Below are 14669 nucleotides of genomic sequence, written 5' to 3' on the forward strand. Positions count from 1 at the left end.
ATTACAGTTTGTTATAGCCTGTATTTCAAGTAACACTATTCCTATTCTCTTAGTCATTTCTTCTTTAAAATCTCCCAGTATCGCTTTCAGACAGAATATTTTAACGCCAACATTTTCCAGCTTTATGAATAAAGCTCTAATTCCTGCAAAAAATAAACAATGCGCCAGTCCAATACACGTTTCACCACATACATGTTTTTGTCATCGTTATGCTTTCATCAGTCCAGTTGCCAGGTCACAGTGGCCATAGCAAGACAACGACCCCAAACACACAGCCATTGTAATTAAAAATTATCCTCAGTGTAAAGATCAAGGAGACCTGGAAGTGAAGGTATGGCCCCCACCCTGATGTCAACATCATCGAGTTTGTCTGGGATCAAATGAAGAGACATTTGTGTATAAATAGAGATGATTACACTCCACTGTTGCATTGTGTGTGAACATACTAGTGCCATGTTTTGGGACGATCTCAAAGCACTGGGAAACTATTACATGTTGACCCATGCAATAACTCACCACACAATTAATGTACATACTATTTTCTTCTTTCTTTACTTTGGCAGTTTATGGCAACCCAACTCTGATGATCTCACCCCACCCCTGATATACAGATCTCACCGGTTCATCTCACATGGACACAAAAGACAGAAACTCAGCGTGTTGTTTGCTTGTGTGACACCAAATACCATTTATTAGGGCTTTACAAAGACTACAAAATCCTCCAGATGAGTTAAATCACTGTCTCTGTCTATTTACATGATATGTTACATACAAATGTACAAAATATAAAACATTTAAGGACAAATGTTTCACCCAGAAAAGAAGAAAACTTTCTCTCAAACCAGAGTAAATGCTATGGTTTTCAACTGAGATGTAACTGCAAAGGTGTAAGTGGGGAAAAATGTTACCGGTTAATCATCAGCACGACGGTGTACACTGTTAACGGCGTCCAAGCTCTGAACTAATGGCCTACAACAGGAGTGTAGAGTAGCTGAGAGGTTAAATGTGGGATAGCTAAGCTCAGGTTTGATACATAGGTGTAAGTCAAGTTAAGGAGCCACCTGTTACTATGGTAACTGCTCCCTTAGCATGCAACCACACACCCTTGCAGACACAAGGACGGTGAAGTTGGCAACATATATTGTACTGAAATGTGCGAACCATCAGAGGCTTGGCTGTCGAGACACGTGAAGCTAAACACAGGTAGGATTGTATAGGATTGGATTGTCCTGAGGTTGTGACAATGTGACTCGTTGGTCTCTGGTGGGCTTTGACTGACAAGTAGCACCGGTTGGTTGTTGGTAAGTGTATACAGTACGGTGTCAGGTCAGCTTCAGTGCCTCAAACAGCGAACAAGCCCAACGTGGCGGTAAGCTTGGGTTAAAATGTCCACAGAGAAGTGCTTTTAAGAAACAACAGGCATTCATATAGACAGAGAGGATCCAGAAGAGATTATGGCAGGATGCGGGAAAACTGGAAAAGTGCCTATTTTTTTCTTTTCTTTTTTTTGTTCTCAGTCTGTGATGTCAGTGAGTCAACAAACAGTTCACTAACTTTACACCGTTGGCCTCCTGCATAGGCGAAACATCCAATCACTACAAGACACATACCTGTTTCTGACAGCGTGTTGAGTTTTTGCCTTCCTTTTTTCCCCTCCCCTCTGTTTTCAAAGTACAATAATTTACTCAGCGGGATAAGCATATTGTAACATCAACAGAGCAGAATGCATCTTTGATTCACTGTGCAAGACTTAAGTATTTACAACCCACCCCCAACCTCAAAGTGTGCAAAACCAACCCACTCGATAAACAAAGAGAGGACAATCAAAATTTAAAATGGCTTCCGTCCAATACGCATACATAAAGGTAAAGGTCTCTTCTCAATGCATCCCCTTTAAAAAGCTTTAAAACATGCTCATCAGGCTAGAAAACCCAAAACAGTTTGGTTGTGCTCCTGTCTGTTCAAGTGAGCCCAGCTCAACTGGGCGCAAAACAACAACTAAAAAAATACCCCGTCCCTTTTAAATGTTTTTACAATATTGGTCAGTTTTTGAATTCAAATGACAGCAATGACTCTTTTATACTTCAACTGTCAGGAACAAGAAGAAGCGGAGGGTGGGATGAGAGAGCGACCACACACAAGAAGCTGTTTTTCAAGCTACAAGCAGCATCTTCATCATCATCATCGTCCATCAACCTCCCAAACGTTTGCACATTTAAGGCAGTGAGAAAGCACCAGCACCACTGTTCTCATATACAGATACTGAGCTGATCTCTTTAATTTGCATTTCAAAACACTACTGATAGTTCTTTTTTTTTTGGTACCTCATGGATCCCAGATGAACTGCAGACTCTCACATGAGTGCCAGAGATTTCCAAGCAAGACGCAGCCATTTTATATCGTCAATTTTTATAATGATCAATATTTTGAAGTGATAAAACAGTGTCACAGCTCTGTCAGGTGACACCAGTTAATTATCCAGCCTACTGTTGTCCTGTTACTGTCTGAAATTCCCCCATTTTCTACTTAGATCACAACAAGAATTAAACTATTTTCAAAGGACTATCTGCTAAGACCCACCCCCTTTATACACTGTACACTATGCCAGTCAAGCTTTACATTTTCCAGCTCATTCGTTATAATAACAACTGTCTCCTAAAATTGGTCTTTGGCACTTTGACAGCGACATACATTACGTAATACTTTTTGTTCTCGAAAAGTCCATTTGCAACAATGGATTTATATATTTTAAAGCTTATTAGACATCAAAACAGCAAAGTCTTACAGTTTGTATCTGGAGAGTGATCATGGGTCACAACTAGCGCTGCTAAATCTAGTCCTTGCTACAGGAAAGGCTTCAATCAACACCAGCCTTTTTTTTTTTTCAACACTGAGTATCTGAATGTAAGAGCTCAGGAGGAGAAATCCAAAGCTTGACGGACATGAGCGGACAGTCACTGCTTAGGGGAGGAGTTTAGCAAATGATCAGCTGATGCTGTTGTGCGCTGTAACAACATGCTTCAGATGTAAAGAAAGCAGAAAAAAGAACTAAATCTAAGTCCACAAATGGGCAGCTTTGCATTGTGGTGGGAAGTGTTTGGTTATGTGTGTGTGTGTGTGTGTGTGTGTAGATTTGGCAGTAAATCAAAGGGAAACATTGGCACTTGTCCATATTTTGCTTCACAGTAACGATGTGGCCGATGACACGGACAATGAGCTGTCATTGTGCTGGTTGGCATGCAGGGCAGAGAGGAGTGACATGGCAGTGCCTGACACTGATGATGAGGTTCAGGGCAGGAGAGAAGCACCGTGAGGCTCAAGTCATGACTGAGCGTGTGTGTGTCCAGGTGTAGAGGCTGTGCCACCACGGACTGGCCCGACTGAATGTTTAAAAAGGTAATGACAAATGTCAGTGACACAGAGGTAAACAACTAGACAGAAAGTGTCCTGTAGCCCTGAACCTGATTCTAAAAAAGAGTAACTGTCAGCTGTGAGTTCAGCTCAAACAACAAATCTAAACTAACATTACTGAAACTCAGAATCAATTCGATGAATCTGTAACGGCTCCAATTTGTATGTGAAGGATCAACATTCAGCGTTAGAGCTACGAGCCTCAAGTGAAGCCACCAGAGGGCATCGCACCTTCCCTAAAACCAAGCCACAGCGTTGTCCTCCTCCCTGCCTTTCTCAGATTGGACATCACGTACCTCAGAGGTGGTGGAGACACCATGCCTTGCTCAAGGACACTTTGGCAGGCTGCATTGTTGATCAAATGCATGAACTGGTTTAAGCCACGGATTAAAAGGAAACTCCTGCTGCCTATGTGTAAGTGCATTTATATGGGTGTGTGTTTGTGAGAAGCACCTCTGTAAACAAGGAAATACGTGTAAAAAAAACCCCGAAACACAATAACCCCCGCCCCCGCTTGTAAACATCTGAAGATATAACTGGGTTTTAAAAAACAAAAATCCAGTTTTATCATGTCAACCTTTCGCGCTCTCTCTCTCTCATGTTGTAACTCTCTGGCGATTGACGTCTCAAAAGGAAAGTGTGGCTCATCCTAGCTGAGCACAGACTGTGGTTTATGTCTTGAAAGTCAACTGAAGAGGAACATCCTGCCCACACACATATATGAAAAGTTGTATTGTTAAAATGTTATAGATCCAATAAAACTCACTCGCTAACTTAAATATTTCACGTCGGCAAAATAGAAGTGATCCAACTCATATGATTGTTTGTCATTGTAATCAAGTTGGAAACTGCTCTTTAAAACATAGACTTTTGATTTAATATTGCACCATCATTATGTCAAAAATAGGAGTTTACTTTGAAATGGTGGATATACCATTTAGGATAATAAAACTTTTCATATATCATACGTCTATAGAGGTCATGTCTTATAGTGATGGAGGTTTATGTGTTCCCTGGTTCAAGGAGTCCAAGGATCCGTTTGTCCTCAAACGCTGCGCTTGCTCTTATAGCGCCGACTCAAGGGAGGAGTCCAGCTGGTCGTCATGGTGACTGGTGCTGTCACTGTCGCAGCTCTGTGTGCTGGAGTAGTTCGCTGCCTCCTGCAGCCGTAGCAGCATATTCATCTGCAAACACAGCACAGCAAACAATGTGATAACAGACTGTGGGTGGGGGAAACTACAACATGTTAGACACTAAACACAAACACTGATTGGAATTAGTAAAACTAACCAAAGTCACATGCAGAGTATGTCATTTCTGCTGCTCGGTGACGCTCAGTAAAAACATAAAGACTTAGTCTGATGACAGCGGGGAAGCAGGGGAGCGGCGGGGGATCATGGGAAGACAGAAGGAGCTTTGGTGGCAGAATGTGTCCTGATCCATTAGTGACAAACACACACAACTAAAGTACAATAAACTGGCTAATTAGTAGTCCTGAATATTTTCTCGCTCACTTGGACATTTCATAATGTGTTTGCACCAGAGGTTGAACAGAAATACAGCTCTCTATGGATTTTAGCAGTGTGTGTCTTGTAGTTTTTTTGAGAAATATTTTAGCTGACTTGTGGCTATAGCAAGTGGTACAGCTTTCGTATTCTGTTTTGTCTTCACCATCTGCAGTCATTTTGTCTGTAAAAACAAAATGAAAGTCAAATGAACATCATCATTATCTTTTTTAAAATGCTGTTTTTGGGATGAAAGCACTTTACAGAGCTCACAGTGAAGCGCCACAATAAAACTGCAGAAACCTCTCATCCCTGGAAAAGAGCTCATTGTCTCAATAATGCATCTGGTGCATGGCTTCAAGTGTTTCTCAAACCAGTCTTGGCAACACCTGTGCTCATCGTACACACACACACACTCACACACACACACACGCACACACACACACACACACACACACACACACACACACACACACACACACACACACACACACAAGTCCACTTGCTAAATCAAGTCAATTGTTCTTGGATGACTAGCCTTTAAGTCCTCTTAGGCTCTAATAACCCTGCAAATGAAAATTAATTCTCTCTTTCCACCCATTTGCCTTCTCCTCTCTCCCCTCCCCTCAATAGTTGATCCTACAAAGTGTGTGTGTGTGTTCTGTGCTTCTTGTTTTGCAAAAGCCAATGCAACACTTGTGAGATGTTTCTATGGAAACCAGCAATAAATGAGTAACCATGAATTTGCACCATGTACACATTTGCTCTATTGAAGGTAGACATTTGTCGTCATAGCACCTCATGTTCCGCACTTTCTAATGTAATTGCTATTCCACATTATTTTTGTCATCTCTCTGTGAACTTAACTCTCCTTAACAGGCTCTTTAATGGCACAGATAAGTGTGTGTGTGTGTGTGTGTGTCGTGTGTCCTCCTCACCAGTGGGTCTCCCTCAGTGTCACTCTGAGACACTTGCTTGGACGAGGCTCCCTCCTTGGAGGAGTTGTAGCTGTCGTATCCCACGTCCTCCGGCCTCAGCTGCAGCAGTGACTGGCCGTCCTGCTGCAGAGAGGCGGCGTTCCACGGATACGTGTCGTTCACCCACTTGGACGGATCCTCCCATGCTGCTCTTTTGCCGTACAGCTGCAAAGTGGTCAAAGGACAGGGGGAAAGAGGAATGAAGAATGACTCGATTATTAATTGCCAACTATTTTGATCATCGAGGAATCGGTTTGAAGCTTTTTTCATAAATTAAAACAAGATTTCTCATTGTTTCAGCTTCTTAAATGTGAACATTTTCTGATTTCTTTGCTCCACATAACAAAGAAATCCTTAAAACCGGATCACTTTGGTATGAGGACAAAAACAAGACATTCGAGAACATCATTGTTTCCAGGTCTGACTAACAGGGACGACATTTTTCAACATTTTCTGACATTTCATGGACCAAACGATTACTCGATTAATTGAGTATGAAAATAATCGTTAGCCACAGCTGTAGTAATTACACATAAAAGTGTTTGGTGATGTTATATAGGGAGTCATATAGGGACACATCATTTCAGTTTTTGCATCTTAGGTCAATAAAATGTTAATTAATATGACCAATAAAACAGGGACACACTTCCATGTCCCGCCTCACCTGCTACGTTTCATTTGTATATGAGAATTGTGTGTAACTTGCATTATGGAGTGAAATAAAAATGACAGTCACCATGTTTTTACTCTTGTAACCCGACAGGAGAGCAAACAAATGGTAGCGCAACAGAAAACAATATACTCGGTTAATTTTGAAGCCTTTGTTACATGAGAAAAAGTAATTTTTCTTATTGATATTTTTGAAATGAAGTCTCTGAAGAAACAACTGTGCATGTGTTGAAAACAAAGCAGCTTTATAACACAGCTTGTCTTTGATTTCAAATCCTATATTTCTTACAGATCCTGCAGCAGACTAAGCAGAAAGCTCATTTCTGACATACCTGGAGCCCTTCTCGCACGGCTTCCAGCAGATACGGCACCAGAGAGTAGTTCCACAGGTCCGTGAACCAAACACGAGAGCCTTCTACATCCATGGGACAGGACAGGAAGAGACGGGGGCCTGCGGGCACAATGAGTGTTTGTTGAATGGAAAAATAGAACGACCAAAGTCATTGATGATTGGAGCTGAAGTTATGATCATAATATTTAAAGATTGCATTCTGCAGAGCTAGCTCAAATATGAGCCATGCAGTGTGTCCGTATGCGTGAACTGACCTATGGTGACATCGGAGGAACTGTGTGCTTCCAGGAAGCCGTTGAGATGCTGCCAGATCTTTGGGATCCAGTCGATAATCTTTATCAAGTCATTGCTGCGCATGTTTTTATTGATCTCAGTCTCCACCAGCTTCCTGCGCAGGAAACGGCCCAGGAACCCTTTGATTGGCTCAGTGTGGTTGGTGCACAGCACCCACCTGTGACAGAAGGGATCATCAGTGAGGAAACAAAGTGGGAGACTCATCTTGGATGTGCTTGACTTTTTTTTATAGTTTGATTTATTATGTATTTAAGTTTTTTTGCCTAATGACTTCACGTTTGCAAAATCATCAGCTCGTCAAACATAGCAACCACAAATAACTCAGCACCATATTCCCTTTAATTAAAAAGTCTAATTATCTGAGAGATGTAATTATATCACTCCCTGTGGAAAATGGCCTTTAGTTGACAATCTGAGAACTAACACGCTGCTCGGAAATTGAAATCAAACACACTGTGTGAGAGGCGAGATTTAATCAAATCGAGTAAACCCAACCGGTGTCATTTGTACACATCACACAGACCTACACAATATGTACAACAACACAATCAGTTTTTCCCCCCACAAAAAATAAACCACTAATACCACAATGATCTGAACTCAAATAAAGATATTTCAGTGTGGGTCAAAGCTTTGGTGTCACAAACCTGAAGTTGTGGTGTAACTCGAGGTTAGGAGACGAGGAAACTCCTTGATTCATGGTCCCAATAACATACGGACTATAGGAGACGAGGAACAAACAAAACACGCAATTAGTTATTAGTTACCAGGGTGGCTTCTCTGTGAATCCCTGTCTGCTGTGAACCACTCATCAAAGTACGTTAGAATGAGTGACATCTATTGATGACACTGCAAACCAACATTTATGCACGTGCAAAAAAAACGTATAGTTAATATATTCAACTCCTGCCAATAAACCCTCCTAAATATTACAAAATGGAACTTTAATTATAAACTTACAAGCGTACCATTGCACCACAGCTCTGCCTAAATAAAAAAAGCCAGGGAGAGTTCTGCCTCACCATTTATGGTACTTGCAGTTGAGGAAACCGTTGAATATGTCACTGAGTGAGCCGATGTGGTGGAGGTTGTCCAGGACGACCACAGTGGGGAGCTCTGTGTCCGTCTCCTCAGAGTTGCACTGCTCTGCCAGGTTGGACAGGTACTGACGCAAATCCTGGAGGGAGGAGGCATGTGAGGCAGTGTTGGTCACAGTTTCAGTCTCCACTATTATATCTATTATTTTTAGCTTAAACTCTAGTCATTTCAATGAAAGCTGAAGCTAACAAAGAATAGACAGATTTGTAGAAAATCCTTTTTTTCCTCTGGACACATTTTAAGAGGCTTCTTCAGCTCTGGTTCAGTTACGGTAGAGAAGGCTCAGAGACCACACACACACACACACACCACCACCACGACAACATATGACTTGTGTGTGTTCTTTCTACCTTGCTGGAGTTCTGGTCCACGTTGAAGCTGGCCACGTTGTGCTCAGTCACCTCCTGCCCCATTTGGGAAATGATGTACTCGGCCAGCTTGACAGCCAGGAAGGACTTGCCAGTGCCGCTGGGTCCTGAGAGGATGATGCGACGGTGCTCCATCAGCAGGTTGAGGTACCGCTGGATGATGGGTTTTGGGATGAGCGTGTCAAACACCAGACTGTCTATACTGTTGTCCTTCACTCCTGAGAAGATGAAGGAAGGAAAATGAAGGTTTATCGTATAATTAAATAAAGTTCAAGTAAAACCAAGGAGACATTCTTGTGTGCAAACAGTCGATAAATAATTTAAACGTTCACACTGAATTGAAACAACACAGCGATTAGAGCAATAATGGTGTATTTCTCCTCTGTCAAACACTTTCTATGGGACTCAGCTGCATTATTTGCAGCCATCCTTGAATAGAAACTCCTCGCTTCCTCGCTGCCACACCTTTGAGGTTGACCTTGATGATGTTGTTGTCGCCCACCAGGTAGCCGCAGGGCAGCAGCTCAGGCACTTCGGAGGCGTGGGCGCGAACCACCCCCCCCATCCTGTAGCAGACGATGCTGTCTGAGTTGAGACCCAGGGTGGTCAGAGGGTCCACGCGAAAGACGTACTCCTGCAGGGAGGACAGAGGGAGATGAGGGGGCTGCGACGTCGATAGCGCTTAAAATATGTTGCGACTCCAACGAGATCACAACCACTTCACCTCAGTCGGGGAAGCTTACACAGTCAGTCAGTCAGTCAGTCAGTCAGTCAGTCAGAGACAACACTAGCTGGAGGAGTGATTTTTGCACCACATCAAGGCTCAGCAAACCAAGATGGAAAGAAGGAAAAAAAAAATCTAGTCTTTGATAATGAAAACACAAATGCATAGCGAGTCACCTTTTTAGAGGAATCGGAGATAATTGTTAAAGCTACATACAGTTCAAATATTACTTGATAAGACGAAGGTGAGTTTTAGCTTTCTTTTAATGATGAAATACTACATGATTCACTGACAATCACCAGCAACGAAAAGCTACAAGGAACGCCTGTGCTTTTAAAAATGAAACAAAAAAACTGCATCTGTATTTAAGAGCAAAGACTTGTGTTGTTTTACCTTGAAGAGGCGCCGGATGACGCCGTCCAGGACGTCCCACTTGGTTTTTCCACTCACGCCTATCGACCCAATCAGGTACTGGCTCTGTGTGTCCTAAAATGTAGTGCAATGAATAAAAATCACATCACTGATTTCATTGGTTTAAGCTGGAGGACAGTTGAAATGAACGTAAAAATGTCATTCACTGACCTTAGTTTTATTTGGCCCGCTGTTGATGTTAACCACTATACGCACACTCCGGCCCTCTTTGCGTAGATTGCCCTCATAGCTGTCATCTAGCAGAATATCTGGAAGAAAAACTTTCTATTACGAAACACATCAAACTTTATTTAATCAGACTCTTGATTAATTTCCGAAACAAACTTTCTCCCCACCAGCAAATTATAGCTATACATGGACAGAGTCCCAAGAAAAAGGAAGCAAATTTGTTTCTTTCATGTGATAATTACTTTTACATTTAATCATGGTTTTCATCTCGACGGCTCTGTAGTGTTTGTGCTGAATGATAATGACAATATGAGTCAGCATCATACAGTCAGAACCCAAATATTATAACGGAAACATTTCCTGAAATACCACAGGTTTGGGGATCCACAGTGCAGAATGTGATCATAACACAAACCTAACCCTGACACACTGTTAAATGTGTTCTCTAACAAATCCATCCATCCATCCATCCATTCTGTACTGCTTTACCCTCTAGATGAGGAACGTGGGGGGAGCTGGAGCCAATCCCAGCTGAGATAAACCCATGACACATTGACCAGTCACTCTCATATTCACACCTACGATGAATTTAGAGTGTCCAATGAATCTAATCCCTAAATGTGCATGTTTTAGAACTGTGGGAGGAAGTCTGGTACCCAGAGACGTGCAAACTCCACACAGGCAATTGGTCAAACCTGGATCTGAACTTGACTATAAAGACAGGCTATGAAGGTGATTAGATTATTTGTCATGTTTAGGTCCTGACAACCTCAGCAGTCACACTTACTCTAGTTTAAGCAGGCTGTAGCTTTATACTGTATGAAGTGCGTTGTAGGTGTTTAACCAAAACACTTTGAAAAAAACACCAGTATAGTAACTAATGAGTAAACTCAAACATTCCTCGATCTGACCAGTGGTGAATCTTCATCAGCTGCTGCCGTCCGGCCAAAAATAACAAACAACATAAAACTGAAGGCGATGAAGTATTCTCCAATTTTAGTGAGGCTGTGATTTCTTTAATCTTTGATCACAAACCATTAACAAACCAAAGCATAAACCTCTATCCTCTTTTCCTGGGCTCCATTTCCGTGCGGGAACGTTGGTGCATTTTATTCTCAAACCAGAGCAGGCGGAGATTTAACATGTTGATGTTTGTGTGTGTGTGTGTGTGTGTGCATTAGACTCCTGCTGTATGGCAAGCCCTCACAGATGAGAGAGGAGCTGTTTCTACTGTTTCTACTACAGCCAGTACAGAGAGAGCTCATCCATCGTGATGCCACATGAAAACAAACTTCTGTTCTCAGACCTGAGCATATTTGAGAATCTGTTTTGTTGATTTATCTTTCTTTCTCTGGCCTCTCCTGAATATACCTGAACTGTTTCCTCTTGTGTGGACATTAGCTCTCTCCAGAGCTACAAACAGGTAATGGACATTGAAAATTGGGGACAGAATAAAAACATTCTGTGTCTTGCATCTGTGTTATACATATGCACTTATCTGCAGCCCAAAATAAATATATTAGTTTTTTCACATCACAGGTGCATAAAGGCCATTGCACTGCCATGGTAGCGGTTTAATTCTTTAATATATTGAATACACCACCTTTTTGAGAAAACATCCCATTGTGAAACAGCTTTTCTGCGTCATGTTTGACCAATAACACAGGGTGTTATTTTCTGCTTCACTGCCTCCAATCACTCTCACACTTACTGTGGTCATAACCCAGGCCAAACTGCAGACTGTGAACACTGATCGGTGCAGACACTTGAGATGGATGCACTGCAGACAGCGGCACTGACACTGAACTGACCTGACATGATGGTGTCAGTGATGTTGAGGTTATTTAGCGACAACCCCAAGGACTGACGCGAAGAGGACGAGGAGGTGCTGGAGGTCTCAGAAGGCGGCCGGGCGGTTTTGACGGGCGTGGCCGCGGGCGTCGCGTTGCTGCTGGATTTGAGGCGGTCGTTCTCCGCTTTCAGCATCTCTATCTCGTTCTGGTCAGAGAGAAAAGACAGAACAGTGTAGAAAATGGTCTCAGCTTCACATTAACATGCTGCTCACACTGTTTGACCACGGTTGAATCAGTATTGTTTGAGTTTCGGGCTGTAAGCAGCTGTCTAATCTTCAAGGGTCTCTTTGTAGAGAAGGCTAGGAGTCAGACGAGGAGCCTTACATGATCCCTAGATCTGAGCTGAGAAGAGACTATAGGCTTCTACAGACAAGGCGAACCACATCCAAAAAGATCCACTTCACTCAGACTTTTATCGTGATGGTGTTTGAACATGTGCTTCTTTTAAAGATGGCAAAGCATTTCTGAAGATTTCCTTTGAAACGATGGGTTCAGTCATTTATATGATGTGCTTTATTCAGCTTCATGGACAATTAAACAATTTCACTGGATGAAGTGCTGCTCACCTTGACAATGCATTAAGAAAGTCTGTTATTTCACGGAGCTGGAGGAAAACCAGTCAACAAGCTGCGGTTTTCTTTTTTTTCCCCACAATATTTGGATTCACAGAGTCATGTATGGTATTACTCTTTGAAGTTTGACCTTTAGACTGAAAGAAATAGTCCAATATTTTTGGTACAGACACTTTCTTGCTGTAGACATTAGCGTTAATTTATACCTCAGGTTTTTTGACAATAAAAAACAAGATACAACCTGTCAACTTGTTAGAAATGCTTAAAAATGGGATTTTGTTACCTATAGAAAGGTAGGTGCCTTCATCCCTCCTTCTGCCCTGTCAGTAACTCAACTTCCTGAGTGGTACATTAGCTGCATGCACTACTTTAGCCCAATTAGATTAGACAGAAGAGGGAAATGTAGCACTACAAAAGGTCATTTCTGTCTCTATAAGTCTCCATCTGGGCCTTTGATTTTCCTGCAATAGTATAACAAGACTTTAAAGAAGAAAAAAACAGTTTGAATACAAAGTTTTATAAAAAAAATGTACCAACCGATTCTCCTGGCAATTATTCATGTTGCTCTAGTTTATCAAGTGTCAAGCACAAACAGACCCTACAGGTGAAAGTACCTGCATGCGGTTCATGGCCTCTCGGATCTGGTCAAGGTGGTGCGCAGAACTGAGCGCCTCCAAGCGTATATCTGTCAACTTGAGCTCCTTCTCTCTTAACTCATTCTTCAGCTGGAGGATGATTTCGGCCTCTGCCTCGGTGCATTCACACAACCTGCAACCGGGATTACACACAGGGAGTAGCACGGGGTCACCTTGAGGGTTTCACCAAAACACAAAACCCAACCATAGAAACACACACACTGTACACACTTCATAGAAGTGCTGAGAGAGCTAAGGTTTGAAGCTCAAACGAAGACTGTAAAAAAACTGTACAGGCAGGTGCAACATGAAGGTGAAAAAGGAAGTGTGGCATTTGGGACAGCAAATCCTTCACAGTAACAAAACTCCCTCATATTTTCTTATTTAAGCCGGAGACTTTCATAGGTGAAAATTTTGCAGCTGTGATCCCAGCATGCACAGTGTTTTCTTTCTGACTCATACTTATGTGATACTGTATGTACAGTACAGAGATAAAGTTACTTTACTTTTCAGCAGGCAGAGATGTGAAATCCTAACTTCCTAACTATGCTCATGTGCTAAGCTAAAAACACATCCTTCATGGATCACTGTCATTCGAGGCTCAAACACGTCCACATGCCCTGCCCTGCAAACAGAGGTGATCTCACCAGCTCCCAAACAGCACAGCAGATGTGCGCCGTATACTTGCATGGCTTACTGGTTTGATTGCACAGAGCCAATTTGCACTGACGTGAATATGAGACTTGTCACTGCTTCTTCTTATCATTTTAAACCATTAATCCAAATGAATGCCTCTTGTTCTTCACTAAGAGCTGGACACTCTCGAGTTCCAGGTCCAGTTCATGAGCCACTGAAGCCTATCGCCGCTCACATGCCGAGGTTTTTTCGCAGCATTGAGATGCAAAATTAGGTCACACCAAAACACGCCACTCCACATTCAGTCAATGGGAGCATGCCACACAGCGCCTGTTACCGAGATCTGTGCTTGTAGACCACATGACCATTTTGCTTTTTCTTTGGTGTCCAAATAGGGGAGGACTTGCTATCGCAAATGCACTTGCTACGGTGGGTGGAGAGACGTCACAGAAAATGATGAACAGAAGGACAGAGGAAAGGACATAAAAGAAAAAGGGAGGAGTGGTTTAAAAGAAAAAACAAAAATAATAAGGATTCAGACAGTCAACATGTCTACAGTATATATAAGTTTCAACTTAAATGTTACTGACAGAATGGATCAATATATACAAGAATGTGCGCATGTAAGGGGCGGCGTGAGTACTCACTCTGTCGTGGAGGGGGAAGAATGCAACGTGGCGATGCTGCCTTGCCTGTTGTCATGCTGCAGTTTGGGTGAGGATGGCAGTGAGTCTGTCATCTCCTCTGTCTCGTCATGTGCTGACTGGGATTTGGTTTTCTTCTTGCTGAAGGCCTGCTTAAAGGAGCTGCGCAACTGCAAGACCCAAAACACAAACACACAGAGGCAGAGGTGTCAATACTGCCACGCGCCTCTCCTGTCAATTATGGAGAGATGCGTTCACATCTCGCCAGATCAGGAAATCACTCCGCACTGTTTCCAAGCAATGGTCACTGTCTAGACTAAGTAAAGTGGGA

At 42.5% G+C, this 14669-nt stretch overlaps 1 protein-coding gene across 6 annotated transcripts in view; it reads right to left on the bottom strand.

Annotated features, from left to right (window-relative positions):
• Nucleotides 1-660: 660 nt before the first annotated feature.
• nav3 (neuron navigator 3) overlaps nucleotides 661-14669 on the bottom strand; it is a 151448-nt gene continuing 137439 nt past the window's right edge. For 5 of the 6 annotated variants that reach the window (XM_044020831.1, XM_044020833.1, XM_044020832.1 and 2 more), the window contains 13 exons: nucleotides 14342-14508; nucleotides 13038-13191; nucleotides 11810-11996; nucleotides 9981-10078; nucleotides 9792-9884; nucleotides 9140-9308; nucleotides 8657-8892; nucleotides 8231-8385; nucleotides 7856-7927; nucleotides 7169-7365; nucleotides 6895-7013; nucleotides 5855-6058; nucleotides 661-4595 (listed from right to left, as the gene is read on the bottom strand). In XM_044020831.1, the coding sequence (XP_043876766.1) occupies nucleotides 4476-4595; nucleotides 5855-6058; nucleotides 6895-7013; nucleotides 7169-7365; nucleotides 7856-7927; nucleotides 8231-8385; nucleotides 8657-8892; nucleotides 9140-9308; nucleotides 9792-9884; nucleotides 9981-10078; nucleotides 11810-11996; nucleotides 13038-13191; nucleotides 14342-14508 (1971 nt within the window). In that variant the 3' untranslated portion in view covers nucleotides 661-4475. Of the gene's footprint in view, nucleotides 4596-5854; nucleotides 6059-6894; nucleotides 7014-7168; nucleotides 7366-7855; nucleotides 7928-8230; nucleotides 8386-8656; nucleotides 8893-9139; nucleotides 9309-9791; nucleotides 9885-9980; nucleotides 10079-11809; nucleotides 11997-13037; nucleotides 13192-14031; nucleotides 14119-14341; nucleotides 14509-14669 lie in introns of all 6 variants that reach the window. The other variant, XM_044020827.1, reaches the window with a different exon arrangement.

This window comes from Solea senegalensis, linkage group LG3, assembly GCF_019176455.1.
Source record: "Solea senegalensis isolate Sse05_10M linkage group LG3, IFAPA_SoseM_1, whole genome shotgun sequence".
Classification (NCBI taxonomy): domain Eukaryota; kingdom Metazoa; phylum Chordata; class Actinopteri; order Pleuronectiformes; family Soleidae; genus Solea; species Solea senegalensis.